The sequence below is a fragment of the Heptranchias perlo genome, chromosome 34 (genome assembly GCF_035084215.1).
Source record: "Heptranchias perlo isolate sHepPer1 chromosome 34, sHepPer1.hap1, whole genome shotgun sequence".
Taxonomy (NCBI): Eukaryota; Metazoa; Chordata; class Chondrichthyes; order Hexanchiformes; family Hexanchidae; genus Heptranchias; species Heptranchias perlo.
Window position 1 is genome coordinate 9,352,642 of NC_090358.1, and position 27,708 is coordinate 9,380,349.

Sequence of the window (27,708 nt, forward strand, 5' to 3'; positions counted from 1 at the left end):
CTGACTCGAACATTCTGTAAAGGGAAGAGTGAGGCGGGGTGAAAAAGTCATGAGTTCTGCAAAGGTGAACGTACCTCAGCATGTTTATGTCCTAAGAGTAGCCAGTACTGTTGAACATCCAATAATGAATACAACTGTTGCTGTGATATTTACTGCTGTGTTTGTCTGCATAGCAATAGTCACATTAAAAAAAAGAAAAAGTAATTTATAGTGTGGGGTAATTATAGGCCCGTTAATTTGACTTCAATGATAGCCAAGATGCTTGAAGAAATCATTAGGGATGCCTTTTATGATCCACTTAGATAAAGAATGTCTTATCAGGGACACCCAACACAGCTTCTGAAACCCTGCAACACCCCTCACAATGTGTTGAGAAACCTTGATCCCCCACCTGACCCAATCAAACTATAGGGATGATAGAAAATTATCTTGATTTCCAAACAGCATCCTGCACAGTGATTTCACAAAATGTATGTTTTTGCCCTTTTTAATGAATTAAAACATTGCAAGAATAAAAAAGAAAGGGAATATAATCCCACACTAAATGACAATGCTATGAGTCACACTACATACCATAAATTTCTGACATAACATCTGAAAAATAGTTCCAACATCCATTGGCTGACTAGGCCATACCTCCAAATCAAAATGTAATTGTTCCAGAACTCCTAAAGTACCTTCATCTTGTGTGCATGTTCATTCTCATGTTCGATTATATCTCCACTGGCATCTTGGGTCTATAGCCAATGGGAAATCAATTCTAAAGTCTTTCACCTGACTCGAACATTCTGTAAAGGGAGGAGTGAGGCGGGGTGAAAAAGTCATGAGTTCTGCAAAGGTTATATGACCACTTAGATAGAGAACGCCTTATCAGGGACACCCAACACAGCTTCTGGAAAAGAAGATCCTGTCTTACGAATCTGATTGAATTTTTTTGAAGAAGTCACCGTGTTAATTGATGAGAGTAACCTGGTAGACATTGTCTACCTGGATTTTCAGAAAAATTTTGCTAAGGTACATCACAAGAGGTTTCTGAATAAAATAGAATCTTGCGGCATTAGCGGTTATTTATAAAATAATGAAGGGACTAGATTGTGTCCGTTTGGACCAATTATTTCAACTGAATAGTTTAGGGAGAACCAGGGGTCAGGTTTACAAGTCATGTAAGGGCAGAACGAGGTTGGATATTAGGAGATTCTTCTTTTCCCAGAGAATTGGCTGTCTGCTCATGCTGCAAATGCTGATTCAGTGAATTCCTTCAAGACTGGTCTGGACCTGCTTCTGCCTGGGGCAGAGATCACCTCACACAAGAATATAGATATGTTTTTATATCACTTTTATACAGAAAAGGATAGGCACGTATAGGTTATTAAATAAATAAGTTAGGTGGATAATGTGGAACTCAAAGGGTTGTTCGGATTAAAACACATAAGCTTTTAAAACACAGGCTTTTGGTCACAGCAAGGGGGAATGTAAGAAAGGAGATTGCTGCAATATAAAAGACAATAGGTTGCCACAGAGCATACATCAAAGGCTTGTACAACAAAGCTATGGTTCGGGAAAAGTAATAATAGGAAGTTACAGTATGGTATGAAAAGACATGAGGCTTCTCATCCCTGTCTAGGATCTGTTCAAAGAACTGGGGTCATAAAACACCCAATGGTGTTGCATCCTCCTGGAAGTACAAAATGGTATAAAAAGAGCTGCAACATTTGACTGAGTAGGAACTTTTGCTTTGCCGACAGGAACAGGTATGTGAATAGGCTGTCCCCAAAGCTGGGTGCAGCCGCCGCAAAGGCTCTGTGGGGAAAGGCAACCGTTTAGAGCCTTCCCGCCATTGTATACCGAGGGGCTACAATCAGGGAAAAATCCCCTCGGGCAGAATGAAAAATTCAAATTGATGTAATGTACCTGTAATGAATCTGTAATCAATAATCTGTATTGAGTGTAATGCAATGAGGAACCCGAGAGTGTCATGAACTGTAATTATGTACAATGTGTTAATTGAACTGTACTTGATGTAACCTACAAATTGTATAATCTGTATTGTGTGCATTTGAAATGTGATATGACAACTGTATTGTATGTATTGCTGCAAATTTAATGAATAAAGTATATTTTTTGGGAAAAAAAAGGCTTGGATATTTTGAAATATTAAAAAAAGGCTTGGATATTTTGAAATATTAAAAAAAGGCTTGGATATTTTGAAATATTAAAAAAAGGCTTGGATAAGCCATTCTCGCGATTTCCCCCTAGAAGTTCCCTGCACAGATAGTTTCAGATGTGAGGCTAATGTGTACTATTCTGTATTAAATGTTAAAGGATAAATGTTTTGAAGAAAGAATAAATGAAGTTAATTCTCAGACATATTACTGTCTCTAGCTTTACGGATCTGTTCAAAGGATAAAAAAGGAATTATTCCAACAGGTAGGTATCCCATAATATAAATCAGGGTCTAGTTGATCTCCTAGACTAGTTTTGATTGTCTAAAGGGATTGAAGAGGAATTTTCCAGTTTTTTCCCCACTGGCCTGGGCTTTTATCTTGTTTTTCACCTTTCCCAGGAGATTACATGGCTCTGGGTGGTTGGGCAGTATCTGTATTGTGATGGACCAGGCATCACAGCTATATGGGACAGGCTAGATGGACCAGTGGGTTTCTTTCCTTTCTGTCATTTTCTTATGTTCGTATGTGAAGCGCTTTGAGACATCTTGATAAAATGGATGCTGCAAAAGTGCAATAATATTATCTAGAGTCCAGCAGTTGATGCCAGTGTGACTCATGGTTACTTTCTCCTCGGTTTCACTCTGGTCCACTATAATTACACAAGCCTTTTCTACAGTCATAGTGAGGATGGACCACTGTAAGCTCCTTTATAGTATACACATGTCACTTTGTTTCTCAATATTCTCCCCTTTTCTCTTAAAGGCACTAATTACTGTTCCATGGTCTGCGAGTAGTCCTCCAGTACCTCACCTAACTGATCATTGCATGTGTGAGTCTATACAACGAGGAAGGGAAATTGGTCTTGGTCAGCAACACACAACTCGTTTTACACTTTGTCCGGTTTTCTTTCCCATTGAGTTCAATGGGTGGGGTGTGAAAGGGCTGCCCACTCACTGTGGCCCATTTTGCGCCACTACCCAAGAACAATTTCATCCCCCAAGTTTGAACTGGGTAATCAGGCATGGGGGGCATCACAGCTGACCTTGATCTTGTCCTTCCCCCCTCATCCTCCACGCACAAGGACTTTCTATGAGGGGAAAGTGGTCAGTACTGAGAATCCTGCTGACTTTTCCCTTCTACATTGGGGGCACTACTGTAGCACCTCTAAAGCCACCCTGGCTGAGATAAGCTATTTCAGCATGGACAAGGAATGAAACCTGCAACCTTCTGGGCCACATCTGATGGTTAGTCACTGGACTATCAGAGTAATGCAACATAAGTCCATGACTAGCTACCTTCCCTGCTGCGAGGTCTCCAGGGTCCCAATCTTCTCTAGCTGTATGTATGACTCTGTCTTTTTTCTAACCAGGTATTCAATCCATTTTAAGATGTTACTGGACACAGCATTAACTAATTTATCTGAAACGCTATTCCACATATCAATCTCTTTTAGGAAAAAATCCTAATCCCAATCATTAATTGCACACTTATTCTATAAATCAGCTTTCACCATCGATGTTAAACAATCTGCTGGCATCTAGATCATTCATTCCTTGTAAACATTTAAAACAAACCTGGATGATGCCCCTCTCTAATGCAAACACCATCATTCTGTCAGTCAGTGAAATTGCAACATTTTACAAAAAAACCCTTACAGAATAGAGACGTGCAGGAGCACAGAGTGCACAGTACAGGCGCTGCCATTTGTCCTGAAACAAAAACGAAAATGCCAAAAACTGGTCAGGCAGCATCTGTGGCAAGAATAAGCAAATTAATATTTGGTGGCTCAGTGGGTAGCACTCTTACCTCTGAGTCAGATGTAAGGAATCTTACAACACCAGGTTATAGTCCAACAGTTTTATTTGAAAATCACAAGCTTTCAGAGCTTACCTCCTTCATCACCTGACGAAGGAGGAAAGCTCCGAAAGCTTGTGATTTTCAAATAAAACTGTTGGACTATAACCTGGTGTTGTAAGATTCCTTACATTTGTCCACCCCAGTCCATCACCGGCATCTCCACATCTCTTGAGTCAGAACATTGTGGGTTCAAGTCACATTCCAGAGGCTTGAGTACAAAATCTAGGCTGGCAGTACTGCAAGTATGCTGCACTGTCTGAGGTGCCATCTTTTGGACGAGGCTCAGTCTGCCCTTTCAGGTGGATGTAAAAGATCCCATAACACAATTTCAAAGAGAAGCAGGTGGTCTGGCTAATATTTATCCCTCAAACAACATGTTTATAAATTATCTGCCTCCTGTCCTACATTACAACAGCAACAATTACAGACTGGTTAAACTTGGGTTTACATTACAATAATGACTACACTTCAAAAAAGTGCTTCATTGGCTGTGAAGCCGTTTGGGACATTCTGGAGTCATGAAAAACGCTATTTAAATGCAAATTCCATCTTTATGTAAAGGACCTTGCTAGTTATTCTGCCCGGTCTGATCTTATCTGTATTGTGTACGTTTAGAATGTGCTATGACAACTGCATTGTATGTTTTTGCCACAAATTTTATGAATAAAGTATATTTTTTGAAAAAAATTTACACTGCAGGTGGGCTTGTCCCCCTCCCCATGCAGTGCATCCAATTGCTTCTGAGCTGCGACTTCATGGCAAAATAAAAGTGCAACTTCAGGCTGAGCGAATTTACTGATATCATTTAATCAAAGTTTTTTTTTTGGAAAAGAAAACGCCTCCAACTATTTTTATGAGGTAGTTGGATTTTATTATTTTTAAGGAATACAGCGGCCAGTCTCCGCCTCCCAGTGGGTTCCACCTCCAACTTTTCAAAGCTTTAAATATCTGGATTGCAGGGACCCGTTCTCACTTACAATCCAACTTTGATGGTTCAGGTTGTATCCTGCTTCTCCCGAGAGCGTATCCGAGGTTAAGACAAAGAGCATTTAATTAATTAATCTATATTTTCTCTTTTTTTAAACCCCACTGCTGAAATTTGAAGGATGAAGAACACTTTGATGCGCTGGAAGTTGCCCCTAATCTGCTGCATCTGGCAGTTGGCTATGATCATTCTCTTCGGGGTTTTCATACGGTACGACGAAGAATCAGACGCCCATTGGATTGAAACCAGAATAGCCCACAATATCAGCAGCGACTTGGAAAATGATTTCTACTTCAGGTACCCCAGTAAGTAGTCCCACTCCATCCATTCAATCTCTGCACTCCACCCGAAGTCTAAATACTCCCGTTTCTTTTCCAAATCTGCATCTACTAGAAATGAGTATTGAAAGAATTTAGAGAACTTTGCAAAAAGAAATTCTAAAACGCTGGGGAGGGAGAAAAAACCCTGCCAGTTTTTGGTAAACTCGCCCCTTGTAATATTAAACACATCGATCAGGGAGGTTCCAGGTTCTGTCATTGGTCCCTGAGTCAAGGCACTAATTCCCTATGATTAGCTTTAGTGCCCAGGGCTAGAGAGGAAAAAAAAACAATCTGGTTTCAGGTTAACGTTCAAGATGGACCTGCTGTGCCTTTCCACTGTTTGCTGTTTTTATTTCATTCGAGTTTATTTTTGCAGACCTCTTAATGTTTCGATGTTAGGTGTACATATTGTTTATTGGGTGGTTTCTACAGTCAAATTTCTGATTTTTAAACACCGCATTTTGGTGTCAGTACAGACACACTAGAGGGATTTGAACACAAGGAGGAGAATTTGAAAATTCAGGCATTGGGGGACAGGGAATCATTGTAGGTCATTGTAGGGTGATAGGTGAGCAAGACTTGGTGCGGGTTAGGATACCTGCCGCAGAGTTTTGGCTGAGCTGAAGTATATGGAGGGTGAGGGATGGAAGTTTGGCCAGGAGAGCATTGGAATAGTCGAGTCTGGAGGTGACAAAGGTATGAATGTGAGTTTTGGTAGCAAATGTGCTGAGACAGGTGATACTGTGGAGGTCCAAGGAATTTCTCAGCTCTAGAGATAGAAAGAGAGAGGATGGCCGAGAGAAATAGATACAGCAAGAAAGAGAAACCGTATAAGGCAAGGGTGCAAGAGAATAATAGAGAAAGAGAAATAGAGACAGTGAAACAGAGAGCACGACAAAGAGAGATTGGGTAAAAGATGGAGAGAAAAGCAGAGCATAACAGAAAAAAAGAGCATCACAAAGAGAGAGAAAGTAAATGAGAAAGATAGAGTGTCACAGAGAGATGGGGTAAATTTTAACAGGGAGCCGGGAAGAGGGAGGGGGCAGGGAATTCCTGACTGGAAACCCGGAAGTACGGGCTTCCCAGATGTCCTTACGTAAGGACGTCTTTCATTTCTTTTTGTTGGTTTCCCGTCCAACAGACCAGCCAGATTGACAGGCTGGCTGTCAATCGGACGGGAGAACAGCCAGGGAATGGATGCCAGCAGGTAAGTCTTAGATTGGGGGGGGGGGGGGGGGGGTGGTCGGTCACTGGCGGTGAGGGGGGTCGGCCATCGGGGGGGGCGGGGTCAGGGATCGGGGTCATTAGGCGTTCGGTCATCGGGGGGTTTGGTCATCAGACGGGTCGGTCATTGGGAGTTCATCATGGGCTCAGTCATGGGGGGTCAGAGATTGTGGGGGGGTCGGAGATCATTGGGAGGGTCGGAGATCATGGGAAGGAGGGTCGGTTGATTGTGCGTGTGGGATCGCAGCAGGTAACCTTGCTGGGCCTGGGGGAAGCACTCCTGCTCCTCCTGGCCCACAAGCAGTGCAATAAAGGCACTTACCTGCTGAGCCAGGCCTTCTCGCCTCCTCTTACGTGGCGTGAAGCAGAAGACCAGGGAATCCCGGATCCCAGGAGTTAAAAAAAACCTGTCAAAACGGAGGCGCGCTGCCTCCTTTAAAGATTTTACTGACTGATCCGCCTCCTGAGAGCGGATTGGTTGCCCACCCATTGACCTGCCTCCGTTAAAACCAGAAGTGGGCGGGTTGGAGGCGAGTTTTAAATTTTTATAATTTTTACCTTCCCACCCTCCCCCAACCCACCCGTTCGTGGGGTTAAAATTTACCCCATCGAGAGAATTGAGAGCGTGCAGGAGCATCACAAAAGAGACAGAGGCCAACAGAGAGAGAGAGCATGACAGCCAGCGATAGAGCCAAAAAGAGAGAGAGAGACAAAGCAGGACAGAAGAAGGGATAAAGACAGAGCATAACAGAGAAAGAGAAAGTATGATAGAGTGGTAGAGATGGATAGAAACAGTGAGCATGAGAGACAGATATGAGAGAAAGAAACAGAGATACAGTTGGATGAGAGAGACAGACAGACATAAAAAGAGTGTGATAAAGATACAGGGAGGAGAAATAGAGAGAAAGGAGATAGCGACAAAGGACAAAAAAGAGCATGACAAAGAATAATAGAGAGATAGAACCAGAAACAGAAAAAGAGAGATCGACAGGGAGAAAGCCAGCATGACAGACAGACAGAGATAGAGAGAACATGGAAAATAGCCGTAGAGAAAGCGAGCATGTCAGAGATTTTTAAAAAAGATAATTAGAGACAGAAGTAAAGCACAAAAGAGAAAAGAGAGGAAGAGTTAGAAGTCTCAAGAACATGGCAGAGAGAGAGGGGCAGGATGAGAGATGCTGGAAGGACAGTAAAAGCTGCTGCAAGACATGGGGGGAGGGGGTAATTTTGACTTTGGGTGATGATAAAAATATGCAATATCAGATCAGCCATCCGTTATACATCTCTCCCAATTTTTATTTCCGTTAAAATAGTCCATTGACTTATCGTCTAAAGTCAAAATTACCCCCATTGGAAGCATTAAGAACAAACCACTCATTTCTGGAATGTAGCTTCAGGCTCTCCTTTGATTCTGACAACTATGTTGTGGAACATCAGTGAGGTGATCCATGTCCATTCTGTAGATTCTGTCCCATCCATTTAATCTTCTTTCGCACACCTTTACATTCTACCCTATCATAGATTCTACCTCCACTCATTTAATCTCCTGCGGGAACGTTATGCATAAATAATTCCTGATCCCCAAAGGTAATCAAGCAAAGCTCCAGAATATTGATCCATATTCTCATCTCCATTATGCAGCCGCAGGCTCCTGCCTAACATAAACGGAAAGCCTTAGGCAACAAGCCCGCTTTCTGGTGGTGGCCTTTATAAAGAGCCTGAATTGTTTGTTCAGATAATTTCCTTCCTTTGATTTCAGGTTTCCAAGATGTCCATGTGATGATTTTTGTGGGATTCGGGTTTCTGATGACCTTCCTGAAGAGATATGGATTTGGAAGTGTCGGATTCAACTTCCTCACTGCCGCCTTTGGCATCCAGTGGGCTCTGCTGATGCAGGGATGGTTTCATTCGTTAGATTATAGTGATGGAAAAATCAAAATCGGTGTGGAAAGGTTTGTGCTAAAATCTGACCCATAGACATGTAGGAAAAAGTGGACCTGCATCCAGAAATGCCAGTCGCAGCTTGCGCATCAGTCCGGGTCTGAAATGTTGAATATTTCAATATTGAAATGAAGCCTGTGCTCATTTCAGGCACCCGCTAGCAGGCACCAATTTAGCAGTGACCGGAACTCCCGTGCAAATCAGGCACGGGCCTCTGCACTGCTAAATTGGTTATCATTGGGCCCATAAAGCAGGTGCAACTATGTTAAATTTAGACCCCAGTTGAGTTTTAATTTCATCACATTGTAAATGCAGGAAGGAGAAAGAGCATGTAAGATGGTGTATTTGGAGCTGGGGTGGAATAATAGAGGAAATTTAAATCACAGCGGTATCAATAAAATAAAAGAAAGACAAGAAAGGTTCTCATCCAAGACTTAATCAGAAGTATTCAGAGTCTAAGATAAACGTGTACTTGCTCACTTGGCAGTGTGCTGGCCGGCAAGATTTGGTTTCTGTAACAGGACAGAGGTGTATGACTGCTGTAGTGACCCTTAGTGGCACAAATGCTCCAATGCAATCTATGGTTTCCCAATGAAACAGGGAGAATTTCACATTTTTCCCTCCAGCAGGGGCGGAGCAGAGCTCCCCTCCCCTGTCAAACTGCAGCCACACTTAATATTTACAGATAGTCGATAGGACAGTGGGAACTTTGCTAACATTTTTTTTTAAAAAGGTCAAATGTAAACCTGGAAATTAGTGTTTGTGATATTCGCTTCATTTTACAATCATTCCTGTTTTAATGGATGTGTTGGCTAGTTTAAAACAAACTGTTCCCTGGGAACACAAATGGTGAGAAATTTGTCAGATGAAATACCTGACCCCTAATATCTGCAATAGTCATTTCTAGGCTGTAGTTTTTTCAAGCCTTTCCAGATGGTTCATTGCAGTTACACTGAGGCTGGTGTGAGGATGAAGTAATGTGAGACTACCTCCTGGAGATGGTCACACCATCTGCCCATGTTCGATTCAAGAGACTTCACATCTGAATTAAACTGCTTCATATCAACACAAAAATTGTGATATAACTGGTGTGAAAGAGTGATTGTAAGAACTCAGAAATTGGTCCCCACTCTCTCTTCATGGTTGTCATGTGTAGGATCCAAATCCACCACCAGGGGGAGACAACACCCAAGATTCCATGCACAGATTCTCCTGTAATTCATGTGGTTACTGTCTCTCCTGGTTTCCCTGTTTTGTACTCACACTTGCTTTCCATTCATATTAGCGCCCAAGGAAAAGATCCCTAAATTATCAAGCACTGAATTTGTGAATTGGGAAACCAAGAATGGGTAATGAAACATCACTATTCCCAGATACCACAGGGATCCCCGTGTGCACAGGAGTAAGGATGGATGGTCTTCCATAGAATCTGTGGGATCACCACAAATTTAGAGGATTACCTCTCAGGCCTCTGCTTCAGGCTGACTCGATCACTGGCTGACGTCAATGAATGAGCACACTCACTAGGGAATTCTAGGTGGGTTATAGTCACAGGGCAATTCTGAGTGGGTGCTGAAAGTCCATGGATCGTGAACACATGATGGGGCCTAGATTATCCGCCTGGTAAATTTTGATCTCTGCATTTTTAAAAAATGCTCTTCATATGTCTGGGCAAGCTCTTCCAGAGCCCTGATTCCTGCTCAGTTCACAAATGGGCAGAGGGCGGTTGCACTAGAGGCTGTACAGACCTCTCAGGGAAAGAACTGCTGGCATTCTGTGGGTCAGGGCACAGGCTGCAAACATTCCATAATAATTTGCATGATCCTGGATGAGGTGAGATGAAGCCACCTCATCTTGAGCTGTATCGGCAGTAGGTGTTGTTTACCACAGGTTACACCATTGTATACTCATAATTAGGTTTTGCGTTCCCCTCTGCTCTGTTTGCCTCTGGGTCTCTACAGCCTGCTACATCACTGAGGCCAGGATGGAGAGAGTGTGTGAGGCACAGAGAGGTAGTAGAGAGAAGAGCAAGCAGAGCGATGGAGAGAGACAAAGAATTGTAGACAAATAAAAGAGATAAAAAGACAGAAAGTAAGAGACATAAACAGAAAATCAGAGAGAGATGAAAAGAGATAGACAGGAAACACAGAGATGATAGACAATGAGAGAGAGCGAGCGAGCGATAAGTAGAGAGATTGAAGTGTAGAAATGATTGTTGGTTATGTTACTGTGCAAATGCTTAACATGTGTCAAATTCCTCTCTGAACCTACTTTACTGGAGGTGATGCTTGTTTATTTTAGAAAGGTTAAAATAGTGGAGAGAGGAATTTGATGTGAGCACGTTAAACATTTATACAATAGCTTCAGTAATCTCCGAGCAATGGATGTAGAAATAGACAGGCTTGAATTGTGGCCCTTGACAAAATGTTAATAGTTAACCCTGTCCTAATAATCACAAGGTTGCTGCCTGTGTCTGTGCTTTAATCTGTGACATTCTGTTCCTCTGATTTCTCTTTTCCCAGTTTGATAAATGCTGATTTCTGTGTCGCCTCGGCGCTGATCTCATTTGGAGCCATCCTTGGAAAAGTCAGCCCAATCCAGCTGCTGATCATGACGCTGTTTGAAGTGACTCTGTACGCGGTGAATGAGTTCATCCTCCTGAACGTGCTCGGGGTGAGTTATCCAAACACTCCCCTTTTCTATTTGCTTTTACTGTCTCAAATCTTACTTCAGGAATCATTTGAAGAGACTTTGATCATAGAACATGAGAAATTTTGGGAACTGATAACACCTGTTAGGGCCAACAAGCCTGTCCCTTCCTGGGAGACCAGCCCCACCTATTCACCATTTCCCTCAGGCCTTTCTCTCTCCAGAAACCCATCTCATTTTTGAGCGTATTTATATTGTCTGCTTCAGTGTCATTCCCTGGTAGTTTATTCCATCAACTCTTATCTTTTGGGTGAAAATATTCCCTCTAAAGCCCCTTACACCTAAATTCCTCATTTTTGACTTGTGTCCCCTGGTGTTTGAGCCTTTCACCACAGGGAACAGTTTGCCTGGATCAGTTTTGTCATTTGTCTGGATCAGTTTTGTCAATCCCCTTCATAATCTTCAATTAGATAAGCTCAAAGTCTCCTCTTTCCCAGTGAAAACAAGCCCAATTTCCTTAACCCGATACCCGGAATTAACTGGAAGGAAGATGTCAGGGGGCTCTTCATCCTCGTCTTCAAACCCCTTGTCAGCGTTGCTCCGCCCTGTCTCTGCAATCCTCCCTGCCCGTGCCTCTCACGCTCCTGACTCTTCTGATTTTGGTCCACTGCGTGTCCCCCTCGCCCACCCTACCCTCCCCTCAGTGGCACAGCCCCTGCACTCTAGAATTCCAACATCAAGTCCTGGATGAGTCATAATTTTTTCTACAGCTCAAAGGCTGAAGCTGTCGTGCTTTGCTTTCACCAGCTTTCACCTGTCTTTGCTTCGGACTCCAGTAACCTCCCTGACTGTCTGTTCAGTCCTAACCTCACTGTTTTGTTTGAACCAGAGTTGAGTTTTATCTCCCACCTCTGGCCAGTCACCAAGGTAGCTGCCTCCAACTGCTGAAGCATTGCCTACTCATGTCCCTGCTTCCTCCAGCTACTGCTAAAACCCACATCCGTATCTTCTTCACCTTCCTCCAGTGCCCTCCTCACTGCCTGGCCCATCTCCAGAACCCTGAAGCCCATGTCTGCTCCCTCCATTCCTGTCCTGGTCAGATGATTGTTGTCGTCGTGATGTCACGCAGCTCTGAGTTGGCTTCCAAGCAGCTCTGAAGGGCTGATCTTGTTCCTGGGAAGGTCCAAACTACAGGGAGGTTAGGGGAAAAAGGGCTTCCCCAAAAACAAATAAATAAATGTCACTTAACAAGGACTCTCTGAAATCTCCTTTCTCTCTCAAAGGTGAAAGACGCTGGCGGCTCGATGATTATCCACGTGTTTGGTGCTTATTTTGGACTCGCAATCACTCGTGTCCTGTACAGGCCAAACTTGGATCAAAGCAAGAATGGGTCTGTCTACCACTCCGACCTCTTCGCCATGATTGGTGAGCGTTTTTTCTTCAGTTGTCGAGAACTCCAGCTGTAGGGTCTAGACCCACCAGCAAGGGTAAAATGAATAGGACAATAGATGAGTTTATAACGGAGCAGTTTTGGGTGATTGGGTTTTGAAAACCTATAGATTGTAGGAGGAAGGGAAGACAAGGGATGTATGGAGTTCCACAGTTTTGTGGTCCAGAGAAAGAATGAGTTTGAGAAGGAGATGGTGCGATGAGTCTTGATTTTGACAGAGTGAGGATGTCGGGAGAAGGAAGTGTCCGTGTTTTATGCTGTGGGTAATCTCTTCTTCCTCAATCATTGTCTTTACTTATAAGAGGTCAAGGTTCAATCACTAGATCTTAGGGAGGTACCTTCAGTACATTCGGCCTCTGTTTCCCTCACACACGTTCCTTAGTGTGCCAAGCTACAAAACTTGGAAGGTGCCAAATCCTTCAAAAAAGCTGATAATTGTATAACTGAAAAACTTCCCTGAATCAAGGCCACTGCTTCAAAGTGACCAAATAATTAAATTCCTTTCAGCTACATTGGATTTCAGGATTTTTCTTGGTATTTTGGGATCACATTCCACAGTTCAGTTTGTTTTTCTGAACCCAATGGTTTAACGCATGACATACGAAAAGGAATAGTTACAATGTGTGTACATTGGATCATGAACTTGTTGTGACTTAAGTTGTAGCTATGCTCAATATTCCAAGTTGTATTAAAGGAGGTAAAAATTGAAATACACAAAAATGCTTTGATTCTGTTTTGGGCTCTTTCACCGTCCATCCTTAAGGAACTCAATGAAGAAATCCAGGAAAAGGGACTCAAATGAAATTAAGGGCATGGGTCAAATTCTAAAACTGACTGGTTTGCAGAGCACTTTGCAAGGGTGGGGTGGGGGGGGGGAGGTAGAAGAGGATAATGAGTAGGACACAAGGGAGATTAAAGGCGGGAAGGTCAAAAGCACATTGGAAAAGATGGGCATTTTGAGGCAAGGGAGGGAGACATCAAATTGAAATGGCTTTGGGAGAGAGTTCCAAAGGTCGGGGCGTAGTGGCTGAGTGGGGAGGAGGGAGCGGCAGACGTTACCCGTGGGGTATCCGGTGTTCAGATTTGGTAGGGGTCCAGTTACGACAGGGTTTTTGCTCTCTTCCTCAGGCACCCTCTACCTCTGGATGTTTTGGCCCAGCTTCAACTCTGCAATTTCAAACCATGGGGACGCCCAGCACCGCGGTGCCATCAACACCTACTGCTCCCTCGCAGCCGGTGTCCTCGCCACCATCGCCATTTCCAGTCTCTTTGAGAAGAAAGGAAAAATCAACATGGTAGGGAACACTTTTTGAGCAGGGTGGGCACATCTGTAACCGAGGATTAACACGGTACCTAATCTTACAGGGCTGGAATAGTCCTCAAATTCTAGTGTCTAGTGTGTGAAGATAGTTAAGATATAGATCAATCATGATCTTATTGAATGGTGGAACACTCTCGAGGGGCTGAACGGCCTTCTGCTGTTCCTATATATTGAGACTAAATGGCGGAACACTCTCGAGGGGCTGAATGGCCTCCTCCTGTTCCTATATATTGAGACTAAATGGCGGCACACTCTCGAGGGGCTGAATGGTCTCCTGCTGTTCCTATGTATTGAGACTAAATGGCAGAACACTCTCGAGGGGCTGAATGGCCTCCTCCTGTTCCTATGCATTGAGACTATCATACATTATCCTCACCTGGGAGAAAAAAATTCAACCAGGCTTCCTGCTCCTGATCACTATCGAACCAGTCCTGTTGGAAAGTGTGCACATGCATAGATATCGGGAGAGGATAGGATCGAACTTGGCTGTGATGCCCCTATAGTCGAATAGTCTGCTGGCATAGTCGTTGCGCCACACAGACTAGGACGGCCCCAGGTTCGATCCCTATATTCAGACAGCTGATCTCAAACAGGGCAGCAGTTACGGGCATTACAACTGGCTTCCTTGCCCCTAAATTCTGGGGTCGGGGGAAATCGGCTAGTGTTCCTGCTCCTGATCATTATTGCAGCCCCTGCTCAAAAGTAGGTGCGTGTGTTTGAGTATGTGTGTGTTTATGCTAGTGCATGTGCTGGTGCATGTGTGTGCTGATGCATGTGTGTGCGTGTGCTGATGGTGCGTCTGCTGATTGTGTGTGTGTGTGTATGTTGGGTGGGTGAGGACAGGCTTGGCCGTGATGCCCCAATGACCGAATAGCTTGCCAACACTCATTGTCTGGACTCGCACATGAAGACTGGCCACTTGGGTGAGATACCGGAGGGGATAACAAATTGGGGTGGGGGGTGGAAGCTTTGTGGGGATCGGCCACTCCTACCCTCTTGTTCTTTTGCCAGGTTCACGTTCAGAACGGGACACTGGCTGGTGGCGTCGCTCTTGGCACAGCTGCTGAAATGATGCTCACGCCCTACGGAGCGCTGATAGTCGGCTCTATCTCGGGAACTGTGTCTACGTTGGGCTTCATCTTCCTCATGGTGAGTTCAAATAACTCAGCTTCACAAGCTGGGTGGAGCAATAAGAGGGACGAGCTTAAAAGCAAAAGAGTTTGGACCCCCCTCCGCCTCAGAGTCATTCAATTGGATTGAGTCCGCCAGGTTTGGGAGGGGCAGATTCAGCTGGGAGTTTGGGTTCCTATTCACTGACCCCTGCTGGAAAGTGCTCATTTCAACAGGGAATTGGATATATACTTGAAAAGGAAAAATCTGCAGGGTTATAGGGAAAAAGCAGGGAAGTGGGACTAATGGACAGCTCTTTCAAAGAGCCAGCACAAGCACAATGGGCCGAATGGCCACCTTCTGTGCTGTATGATTCTATGATTTGCAGACATTGGGTGGGGGAAGGATCAGGCTGTGATGCCTATCCCTCAACCTGGGTCAAATAAGCAGCTGGCACGCGGGCATTTAACGTTGGCAGAGTGGGCCCGAGGATTTGTGAGGCCTCTCTGTCAAAGCTGACCAAACCCTCTCAGCCTGTGACTGATTGATTGGATTGCTGGCTCGGGCTCGAGCTCGAGCTCAATTCTCCGATCCTGCTGATCCCTGAACGAGTGTCAGCCCGCTGAATATTAAAAGGCATTTGCAAATCTCGAACTGCAAACAGCTGTGGAATCTTAAAACACCCACAAGCATTGGGCTAGATTAAACTCCCACTCCCAGTGGCCTGAAATGAATGGTCACTGACCTGTGTGAATTTTAAAATTGTTTGCTTAATAAGTAAACTTCATTCACGTTCTTAATGTGTGATTTTCTGTTTTAAGCCATTCTTGGAGAAATACCTTAAGATACAAGATACCTGCGGCATCCATAACCTACATGCCATTCCAGGTGTGATAGGAGCCATTGTGGGAGCCGTCACTGCTGCAGCTGCGACTGAAGGAGTGTACAGTAAACAAGGGTAAGGTGGAGCAGACAGCACTGTAATATATAGTGGGTAAGGTGGAGTGTATATAGAGTGTACAGTAAACAAGGGTAAGGTGGAGCAGACAGCACTGTAATATATAGTGGGTAAGGTGGAGCGTATATAGAGTGTACAGTAAACGAGGGTAAGGTGGAGCAGACAGCACTGTAATATATAGTGGGTAAGGTGGAGTGTATATAGAGTGTACAGTAAACAAGGGTAAGGTGGAGCAGACAGCACTGTAATATATAGTGGGTAAGGTGGAGCGTATATAGAGTGTACAGTAAACAAGGGTAAGGTGGAGCAGACAGCACTGTAATATATAGTGGGTAAGGTGGAGTGTATATAGAGTGTACAGTAAACAAGGGTAAGGTGGAGCAGACAGCACTGTAATATATAGTGGGTAAGGTGGAGTGTATATAGAGTGTACAGTAAACAAGGGTAAGGTGGAGCAGACAGCACTGTAATATATAGTGGGTAAGGTGGAGCATATATAGAGTGTACAGTAAACAAGGGTAAGGTGGAGCAGACAGCAAGTGTGATATATAGTGAACAAGGGTAAGAACGAGTGGACAGCAATGTAGCAGGTAGAATGTACAGTAAACAAGGGGAAGCAGACAGCATGGTAGCATATAGAGTGCACACTAAACAAGGGTAAGGAGGTGTGGACAACACTAGTAAAGTGTACAATAAACAAGGATAAGCAGGAGCAGACAGCAAGTGTATATAGAGTATAGAGTGAACAAAGGTAAGCAGAAATGGACAGCGTTGTAATTCAGTAGAACCACTGAGCCCATGTATATTCCAAAAAGTTAATCTCAACCACATTGTCACTGAAGAGACAGTGTCACCATTCGCCTCTACAATAACTAACTATTTAAACATAGGCAGCGCCTTTTGTGAGGCCCTTGTCTTTCGCAGTTGCAATTTGACGTGGCACCGTGTCATACACACCAGGAAGATCCCAGGTTTCTTCCCTAGTTGATGTTGAACTAGCTGATCTCAGCCAAGGTGATATTAAGGTTATTACAATTGGCTTTAGCGCCCTGGGCTGGGGAGGGGTAAAAAAATCAATCAGGCTTCTTGCTCCCGATTGCTATCCGGTAAGTCCGGCTGGATAGTGCTCTGATGAAGGCAGGATCCATCTCAGTGGTGATGCCTACCACGATGGAATAGCGTGCCAGCACTCATTGTCTAGGCTTACATACCGGTGAGATACTGGAGGGCAGCGAGCGCCTGTGCGACTGTACCCCCCCACAGCGAGCGCCTGTGCAACTGACCCCCCCCAGTGAGCACCTGTGCGACTGTACCCCACCACCCCAGCAAGCCCGTGTGACTGTACCCCCCCAGCGAGCGCCTGTGCGACTGTACCCCGCAGCGAGAGCCTGTGCGACTGTACCCCCCAGCGAGCACCTGTGCGACTGTACCCCCCCAGCGAGCGCCTGTGCGACTGTACCCCCCCAGCGAGCGCCTGTGCGACTGTACTCCCTCAGCGAGCGCCTGTGCGACTGTACTCCCCCGGCGAGCGTCTGTACCCCCCCGGCGAGTGCCGGTGTGACTGTACCCCCCCAGCAAGCGGCTGTGCGACTGTACCCCCCCAGCTAGCGGCTGTGCGACTGTACCCCCCCCCAGCGAGCGCCTGTGCGAGTGTACCCCCCCAGCGAGCGCCTGTGCGACTGTACTCCCTCAGCGAGCGCCTGTGCGACTGTACTCCCCCGGCGAGCGTCTGTACCCCCCCCCGGCGAGTGCCGGTGTGACTACACCCCCCCCAGCGAGCGCCGGTGCGACTGTACCCCCCCAGCAAGCGGCTGTGCGACTGTACCCCTCCAGCGAGCGCCTGTGCGACTGTACCCCCCAGCAAGCGGCTGTGCGACTGTACCCCCCAGCGAGCGCCTGTGCGACTGTACCCCCCCAGCGAGCGGCTGTGCGACTTTACCCCCCCCAGCGAGCGCCTGTGCGACTTTACCCCCCCCCAGCGAGCGCCTGTGCCAACAGGAGAGAAAATGGAAGAGAAATGATGAAAGGGAGGGGGTGAAGGCTGAAACGTTCAAAGGTAACGGTGCAGCCCTACCCAATGTGAGAAAGCCAGACTCTGGCTAATCAATCTCAAGTGCAGGATCCTGTCTGATTGGAGAGAGCTGTTTGTATTTGGTGCCTGCATTGTTTTGTGAACATTTGGTTTTATTTCTTCAGGTTGATTGCTGCTTTTGGATTCACGGGCAAATTTGCAGATCGGACCCCCAGTGTCCAAGGAGGGTTTCAGGCTGCGGCGCTGTGTGTTACTCTCCTCCTGGGCGCGGGGGGAGGAACAATTGTAGGTGAGTTGCCAGTTTCTCTTGTGACACGACCAAGAAACACAAAATGTCAAGCCAGTGAACACGGTAGCGGTCGGAGACAGAGCCATACAGTATTCCAAAAACTACAGAAACATTCAATAAATTCCCATCTTTTTCAGTATTGACCGGCCATTTAGAAATACTCTGCATCTAGTCAATGTGAGAAAAGTAGTTTTAAACTTTCCCAGTTTTCCACATTTTCTAATTTTCCCCCTTCCTCCTTCCTCCCTCCCCCACCCTCCTCCCCAGACATCCTTTTAATCATGAAGACATCAGATGTGAATGGCACCATGGCATATTTGCATCACTGCTTTGAAAGGGGAAAGGATTGCCAGAGGCTCTTCTCATTAAGGCATTGCAGCTTTAAGAAACCAGGAGTAAATTTTAACCCGGAGCCGGGAAGATGGCAGGGGGAGGGGGGTGGATTTCCTGACAGGAAATCTGGAAGAACGGATTTCTTGGACGTCCTTACGATTTTGACGATTTTTGTTTGTCTGTTTCCCGCCCGACACACCAGCCAGTTTGACAGGCTGGCCATCAGTTGGACGGGAGAGCAGCCAGGCAGCAGATGCCAATGGGTAAGCCTTAGATGGCAGGGGGGGGGGGGGCGGGGGGGTCGGCGGTCATCGGGGGGGGGGGTTTGGTCACCGGGTTGGGGGTCACCGGGGAGTTTGGAGATCGTGGGGCCAGAGATCGTTGGGGGGGGGGGCGTGGGGGGGTGGGCGGGGTCAGAGATTGTAGGGAGGGGTCGGAGATTGGGAAGGGGGGGGTCGGTTGATCGCGTGTGTGGGATCGCAGCAGGTAGGCTAGTTGGGCTTGGGGGAAGCACTCCTGCTCCTCCTGACCCACAAGCAGTGCAGTAAAGGCACTTAACTGCTGAGCTGGGCCTTCTCGCCTCCTCTCACGTGGCATGAAGCAGAAGACCCGGGAATCCCAGCCCCCAGGAGTTAAAAATGGAAAACCTGTACTGACCGACCCGCCTCCTGAGAGCGGGTTGGTCGCCCGCCCCTCGACCCGCCTCCGTTAAAGCCGGAAGTGGGTGGGTTGGAGGCGGGTCGGGGTTGAGGTTTAATTTTTTACAATTTTTACCTCCCCACCCGTTCGTGGGGTTAAAATTTAGGCCCAGGAGTGACTTTCTGAAGCAAAAATCAGATTAAAAATGCTGGACTTTGGCTGCCACCTTGTGGTGCTGCTTTGCCATTATACATCAGAGTCATTATGAAAACCTAAAAGAAATTTGCTTGGTACTTCACATTAAAAGAATGTGTTAAAAATTGTCATTTAATGTATTCTCTGCCTGAGAGAAGATATTGTAATCTGTGAAATAACAGTCTATAATAATAATTCCAAAGTATCGCAAGACACAGGTGATGTTCTTTTACGAGATCACAAGCTGGTTTTGCATTCAAAATCTGTCTGAAAATCACTGATTGCTGCTAATGTTTTTTTTAAAGGTTTTATTCTGAAGTTGCCATTCTGGGGAGACCCGTCAGATGAAAACTGCTATGAAGATGAGATCTACTGGGAGGTAAGTTCATGCAGCCGCTGTAAGTAATGGCAACACTGTGGAGTTGTGACTCCTTACCACTGACATGGGGAGCTGTATCTTTTATTGTTTTGATGGGTCATTTAAATATATTTGCTATAATTGTACAATTTGGAACTGAACACATTTAGAAGACAAAGGGGCATAATTTGCTGTAGCAGGGCATCTAACGGCATCTGCCGTTAGTTAGACTTGCCCTTGCACCTTGAGGGTTTTAAATTTTTTGCGTGGCAAGTTGCTGAAAGTGCGAGCTGATAACGTCACAGCGAGGGAAACGGGGCATCTGGGAGCTGAGTGAACGGGGCAAGCAACTGTGTATCTCCTTAATCAATCAGATCGAAGGATTGGGTAATTAACAGTGCAAGGACTGAGAAGGAAGTGTAAAATAGAGTGGGTGAATTCAATGTCAAATCAGGTACAGAGAGAAATAGGGAGAGGGAAAGAAAGATTGGATTAAGAGAGAGGGAAAAGAAACAGAAAAGTAAAAAAAAAAGTATAATTTAAAATTTTACATTTTTAAAATCTCCAACAATTAAAACCTGAAGGAATGAGACTCCATACTTGTAATAGTTATTTTTCAGTGCGAGAGAGGTTGACTGGCAGCAATTAACACTCATCACACCATTAAAAGGGTACTTAGACTAAAATGGACAAGACTTAACTTTCTGTGGCGAGTTCAGTTCGTATCTACTGCACAAATGCAGCAACTTCAAGCCGTTCAATGCATTTCAATGGTGAGGCAGACAGCGAGATGCCGTTTTCACAAACCTAACGAGTGGCACAACTCGGACAGCAACTTTTAGATGTTTGAGTTTAACCGTACACCTGCCCCTCGCCTGAAGTTGCAGTACAATTTGCTCATAAATAGTCATTATAATTTGTAGAATTAGAATAATCTCCTGCTCTAATTCCTTCTTTCGTAGGACATAAAAACTCTGGAACTCCATAACTCAGTCAAGCTCCCCTTCATCCCGCAATCTATGTGCTGTTTAAAAAAAAATGTCAGATAATCGCTACTTTCTGACTTATCTTCTCTCCTACTCTTTTCAACTTCGCACTACTATAAAGATAAGAACAGATGAGGGAGGTCATTCAGCCCATCTGGCTCGCTCTTCCATGGAAACCTACAGTTCTGTGGGCACTGGCCCTTCGCCCAGGTTTCTCAATTTAAAACTTTATGCCCTGATGAAGCCCATTCAAAACCACGTGATTTTCTGGAGTGAAGTATTTCAACCTAACTCGGTAATTAAGTAGAATTTAACCCTTCAATCCCAGGCATCAACCAAGTCATTAACCTCATTGATACATCAGCAGAGGCAGCTCTGACCTTTCTGATTTGTTAGCCCCAGCTTACATGGAACTTACATCGAAATATCTGTTGATAGTTGAAGCTCTTCAGTAATTTTGTGGAATGGTCGATTTTAAAGAGAATTTGTGTAAATGCAACTAACTTCCTTCCAATAATGTAGGAGAGCATAGAATAAAGAAAGGTCATTTGACCCAAAAGCCCCCTTGTACACTCTACCATCTCGTGAACTTTACCCCATCCATTTCATCTCCCTCCACAGCCCATGATTTTTGATAATTAAAAAAGCTCAGCTGGTATTCAATGAGGTTAGAAACCTGACAGTGGTTGAGAGGAATATCTCTATCAGTGAAATAAGGCCCCTGCAATGAAGGTATCCAGTTTTCTCAAAAGAATTTTGGGGACATGATGGTTTCAGATCCACTGACTCTCGATATCAAAGTAACATCTTTTAATCTGTAGGTGCCAGAGGAAGAAGGAGCTGCATTGTACAGTGTCCATTCCATGAACTCGCCACCCTTAAAACCTACAAACTCGCCACCCTTAAAACCTGCAACAAATGGAGCCACTCAATAATGAGGTGAGCTATGTCTATCTCATGAAGTATTAATGGGTTTCCTATGAAGCACAGGCCTAATGCTGCTGCACCAGTATGGTCGTGTATGGAAATGTTACTGAACTAGTCATCTCGAGGCCTAGACTACTAATCCAGAGTTCAAATTGCACCACGGCAGTTTGAGAATTTGAATTAGTTTTTTAAAGCTTGAAATAAAAAGCTGGTATCAGCAAAAAAAAAAGTGACCATGAAGCTGTCTGATTGTCATAAAAACCCAACTGGTTCACTAATGTCCTGTAGGAAAGGAAACCTGCCGTCCTTACCTGGTCTGGTCTATTTGTGACACCAGTGCCACACCAATGTGGTTGACTCTTAATTGCGCTCAGGGCAACTAGCGGCAGGCAATAAATGCCAGCCTTGCCAGTGATGCCCAAGAAACAGGACTTAGAATATGATCTACAGGTCACCTCCCCCTCACCTGTGGTCTTCAGTAGAGAGAGTTATGGAGACAGACAGAGACAAAAGTTCTTACAAAAGTGAACATTGTTTTTTGCTGTGTGTGTGACAGTAACCCTTGAGCTAATCACTGCTCAGGTCTTGACTCTCAAGAAAGAGGTACTGAATATTGCTGAGACAGCTTTGACTTCTTAACTGGTTCATTGTAAAACAGCACCAGAGAGTCTCCTCGACGTTGTGTGCCACTACTGAGAATATTTCTTTTTGTGACTCTTAAGGAAAATTGGCCGGTCACAGTTACCATCCCCACCTGATTTTCCTCTCTGTGCTGAGCCCTCAGGCTGTGCTTTACACTGAGATGCGAAAGCTGAAAACCGCCTTTAGTTGAAATGTTAATCAGGCACTGTCGATCTGATGTGTATTTCCAGCAATCACTTTTTATTTTAAATTGAGAATCCTATTTTTTTTTAAAATCCTGAACTAGAAATAACTACTATTAGAGACAATGAGGCCTTCAAGACATCCTGGAGGTAAGTCGTGCTAGCATTGTTTATCAGACAATGAGTGACCAGCAACGAGTTACAGGCAGGATTTTAAACTCAGTAATTCTGCTATCAAGGGGGCTGCTGATCGCCCAGACCCTCACGGAATAACGAACTCCGGGGCATCTTCCTACAGTGTTTTTTTCTAGGTCGTTGAACGCTAAAAGTTGGTACTGACTAATATATGCAGCCTTGATGCATGGGGATAAACATCTGCAGTTTCAAAGACTCACCACAAGGGAGCGCAGCTCAGTTCTGAACAACATAGGGAAAGCAATAGAAGAGCAAGGACCCAGTGGGTGAAGGGTTAAAAAAATAGTTTATTTTCTGAGGAGAATAGAAGGAAAATTCACCAATTTATATTAACAATAGTCAGAGCTCAGATGAGGTGAGGCTATCAGCCATTTGAAGATCTTCGCGCTTATAACATGATTTTGTTTTTTGTGGTTTTTTTTAGACTATTTTGGTTTGCCTGTGGTGATTAACTTTTATCAAGCATTTACTGAACACTTAAAAAGAGCACGTGTGAATATGCTTCTGCGCTCTCCAGTACTGAGCAACAAGTAAAAGCAGCATCTTCAGTCAACCCGCCCATAATTGTACCTTATGGCTTCCCTCACGACCTCGCGGATGAACTCTAAGCAAAGGCCTCTGGTCGACAGATTACTTCTCTTCCTCCTCCGCCTCCCCCACCCGCTTCTGGAACGATCGCTGTCAGGGACTGGGGCCGTCTCCATCTCTTCAGCTACAGTTACCAGGAACGACTGCTTTTACCTTCGGGCCGCTATGTTTCCTTGAGTGTTTCGCTTCTTTTTTAGCGATGGCCCCTTTCAGACCCAGAGGACCAACTGCCAACAGCAAATCTCTTGTCGTGATTTTTTTTTTCAAGTCCCCTCTGATTTTTCTCCTCTCCTGAAGGCACTGACTCTTGCTGGAGTACAGGTGGTAGCCTCCCAAGCGGGAGGCCATAGAGTGAGTGTCAGAAAGAACGAACTTGCATTCATATAGCGCCTTGCACGACCTCAGGACGGCCCAGTCACTTTACGGCCAATGAAGTACTTTATTTTTTTTAAGGTGTAGTCACTGTTGTAATGTCAGCTGGCTTAATTCAACATCAGGACTGAGCCTGATTCTATTCTCACTCAAATTCCACACACACACACACACACACACACACACACGAGTTGGGGGGAGGGAATAATTTTACCGTCAAACGAAAAACAGGTGAAAGGAAATCGGCAGCCTGCCTTCCACCTCCCCAGATTTTCCTCACCGATTCCCTATTTGTTGCCTGGCCTAAAAGTTTAAATGACCCGTCATGCACTTTCCAGCGGGGGCCAGTGGATGGTGATCAGGAGAAGGAACCTCGGCTGATTTATTTCCCCTCTTCCTAGCTCAGGCCAATCTTAGTGCAGTACCGCTGGCCTGAATAAGGTCAACTAACTCAGTGCCAAACACGGGTCGGAGTCTGGGATCTTTCCAGTTGGTGTAACTCAGTTCGACACCAGACGGTGTAAATAGGCACTGAGCCATTGGGAACAGCATAAAGATCTGTGGATTATAATTCTTATCCTTACGCCCCTGTGAAGCTCCTGGGGATATCTTTCGATGTCAAAGGTGTTGTATATAGATGCAAGTTGCTGTTGTTATATTTGAAATAGGAAACTCAATTTGTCCAAACGCTGCAGTCCTGCAACCCTTAAGGCCCGGAATTTCCTGGATGGCACTTGCGCAGAAATTACGCCAAAATTTACGCTAGTCACTGCGCCGATCTTGCCGACGGGAACCTAACCCCCCAAATTTCCTGCCAAGCTCGTTTGCCTGCGCTGGATTATAAAAACCGGCACAGAGCAAGCGCAAACTCAGCAGTGTTGTCTTGCAACCGAATTATAGGCGAAATGGCTGGACAGAGGGTTCGCTTTTAACCCCGAGCAGGTTTCTCGCTGGCCTAAGTTTCAAGCGATGGGTATTTTAATTACTGGGCCTCATTTAAACGTCGCCGGTCCAGAACGGGTGGGAAGAGGACGCAGAGCAGTTGCCAGCAGGGGAGTGGGTGGGGAAGGGTTTTTAGGAGGGTCCCGCGGCAGGAAAGTTTGGGGGGTGGGGGTATGGAAGTCGCAACTTTCTTTGTGGGGCCAGGGGGAAGGCTCTTGCTCCTTCAGTCCCCACAAAAGAAAATTTTGCACTTACCTGCTTCAGCCTGTTGGCATTTTCCCAGTTAAAATGCAGTCGGGGTTCTGTTGACGTCATAGGGCCCCGATTAGCATTTATACATCAGGCTCAATTGCTAAATTTAAATGTGAGATAGATAGCTTTTTGGCAACCAAAGGTATTAAGAGTTATGGGCCAAAAGCAGGTATATGGAGTTAGATCACAGATCAGCCATGATCTTATCAAATGGCGGAGCAGGCACGAGGGGCAGAATGGCCTACTCCTGTTCCTTATGCTCCCTCCCGAGTCTGGCGGGCATCTCATCCGCCACCAACCAAAACCAGCGACGTTAAACTCGGGAGATTGGCAAGAACAGAACGGGAAATGGAGCCACTCCGTTTTTAACTGCTTGCCCATTCCGTTCCCGCCGAGTGAGGAGAGTTACAATCCCACCCCCCACCCCCAATAATTGTGTTGGTCACGTCCTAATAAAGTGGATCAAAACTTATCCTATATTCTAACATTTTTACTTCATTGCATGTCTCTTTTAAATAATCAAACTTGCTAATAAATTAAACTGAGTTTTCCACTAGGTCTGTCCTTGATAAGTGGAACTAATTCAGAAGCCCAAGTGTGAAATTTTAGAAAACCAAATTTGAACATATGATCTCTTTCATATAACCACCTTAATAATTGCGTTACTGAATTGGACCAGTATTTATTTATTTTGGGATATGCAGCACTTACTAAATCTCTCCGACCAATAGCAACAATCTCTATTTCAGCAAAGCACATAACAATGAAGAATTATGCAATTGTAAGAACTGTAGTTGTGCTTAAGTTGATGAAACATTAGCGGTAAGAATGAAACTTAGAATGGTTCTTTAGAAATTACACATGTGCAGCATGGAGGATGCAATTTATGCATTTGGGTCAAATGTTTATTGAAATAAGTAATGGTTCACTGGAGGGGAACTTGAAAAAGTATTTGAATCTCTAGGGCAGACACTTCAGTTTCTACTTAACAGTTAAAATTATTTATATAGAAGGAAATTAAAATGTTTTTTTTAAACAAGGAAGCATCAATAGTTATCAAAGTAACTCTTTCCTAAAAAAAAAATGAAAGCTTCAGACCTGAGAAATGCAATCACTCCTAAAGTTACGTCAATACCAGGTGATTTTGGGTCATGCTGCATCTAGATCTTTGAGCATAAATTTATGCCAGCGCATCACTGGAGTAAATACAGGTAACTACGTGAGCTGGTCTTTTGCCTGGGTGCAGGGCTATGCAAATGAGCAGCAGAGGGTTTTGGTGGATGTATCTTGGACGATCGAGGAAATTTGCGGGTAGCAAACCGGTGTAAATCAGTTATGTGCAAAGTTTCCGCAGAGAAAGAATGGCACCACTCCACTCTTACGCAGTCGGTACATTGAAAAGTTCCAGAAAATTCCGGACCTTAAACTCTTCAGGCACCGATAGGGGTGGCATGCGTGTCTTAGTGAATTGTGAAGCTGGCTTTATTTGTGTAGCCACAGGATAAGTTGAAAGACAATATTTGCTATTTTTACATCATATTTTTCCATCATTATTGAAGTGAAGGCCTTTTGTTCCAAGCTGTGTAAGGGGTAACTTTCATTTCACAGGTAAAATATTCAACCTGCCTCACTGATCCATTCAAGGTGAGGGAGGGGCTAGAATGCAGTGACATCACACCAGTCATTTCAACAACAGCTTGCATTTATATAGCGCCTTTAACGTAGTAAAATGTCCCAAGGCGCTTCACAGGAGCGTTATCAAACAAAATTTGATCCCGAGACACGTAAGGAGATATTAGGACGGAGGTAGGTTTTAAGGAGCGTCTTAAAGAAAGGGAGAGAGGCGGAGAGGTTTAAGGAGGGAATTCCAGAGCTTAGGGCCTAGGCAGCTGAAGGCACGACCGCCAATGATGGAGTGAAGAAAATTGGGGATGCACAAGAGGCCAGAATTAATGATTTGTTAGGTATCGGATCCGCTGAAAAACCAATATATTCACTGCTTCGGGTCTTTTTACATAAAATAGTGATATTTGGGCAGCAAATTGAATCACACACTGTGGCGGTAATTTTGACTTTGGGCAATAGTGTAAAACGGATGATGTTGATTCAGTCGCATTGTTACACATCTCGCTTAAGAAGCCACTCTTCACCTGTAAGCCTAGACGGTGAGTGTCGGTAGGATGCTCAACCATGGGAGGCATTGCAGCCAAGCATTCTGTCGTCAGCTGACATCTAGGCGTAGACACTTTCCAGCAGGGGTCATTTGACAGGAGCCTTGGCTGATTGCTCCGCCCACCCCTCCCCCACCCTGCCTTCAACCCAGAGACATTGATGTCAATTGTAGTGTTCCCAACTGAAGCTCGGCTAACTAACATCAGCTAACTCAGCACAGACCAGGGACCGAACCTGGGGCCTCTGGTCTGTCAGTACACGGAGGACGGCTTTATGAACACAATGGGTAAGAGTTAATTGGTAGAATCTGCTATCTTTGTCTTGAAAGGCTGTAATCCTTCACCGATGATGGTTTGCGGTAAACACAACTCTAATCAAAGTCCTTTTTTTCAGGCCACAAAATACAAAACAGTTTCCAAAGGAAACATGCTGTTGATGGGATTGAAGTTTGTCTTTTAAAATTGATAAGATATTATGTATATTTTTAAAGCAGGCGTTTCTGAGCTTAAATATACTGTGTTATAACTATTTTCAAAGATTTTAGATTTGTATTTTCTAAAAGGATAGTCTCAAAAAAGTTTCTTGAAGAGAAATGCCTCATTAAAGTCATTTATTTCACTGTAA

At 44.8% G+C, this 27,708-nt stretch overlaps 1 protein-coding gene across 1 annotated transcript; it reads left to right on the plus strand.

Moving 5' to 3' along the window:
* Positions 1-5,006: 5,006 nt before the first annotated feature.
* On the plus strand, positions 5,007-27,708 carry LOC137301770 (ammonium transporter Rh type C-like). Its single transcript, XM_067971399.1, has 11 exons — positions 5,007-5,312; positions 8,311-8,503; positions 11,015-11,165; positions 12,425-12,566; positions 13,720-13,886; positions 14,924-15,061; positions 15,844-15,980; positions 18,177-18,301; positions 19,774-19,847; positions 21,634-21,751; positions 23,183-27,708. The coding sequence occupies exons 1-10, from the start codon at positions 5,129-5,131 to the stop codon at positions 21,745-21,747; spliced, it is 1,425 nt and encodes a 474-aa protein (XP_067827500.1). The 5' UTR covers positions 5,007-5,128; the 3' UTR covers positions 21,748-21,751; positions 23,183-27,708.

Excerpts from the sequence above, each read along its gene's own strand:
- LOC137301770 (XM_067971399.1), top strand. The coding sequence starts at position 5,129 with ATGAAGAACACTTTGATGCGCTGGAAGTTGCCCCTAATCTGCTGCATC. Across the intron at positions 5,313-8,310 it reads TTTCTACTTCAGGTACCCCA|GTTTCCAAGATGTCCATGTG; the intron begins GTAAGTAGTCCC and ends CTTTGATTTCAG. Across the intron at positions 15,062-15,843 it reads TGGGCTTCATCTTCCTCATG|CCATTCTTGGAGAAATACCT; the intron begins GTGAGTTCAAAT and ends TTCTGTTTTAAG.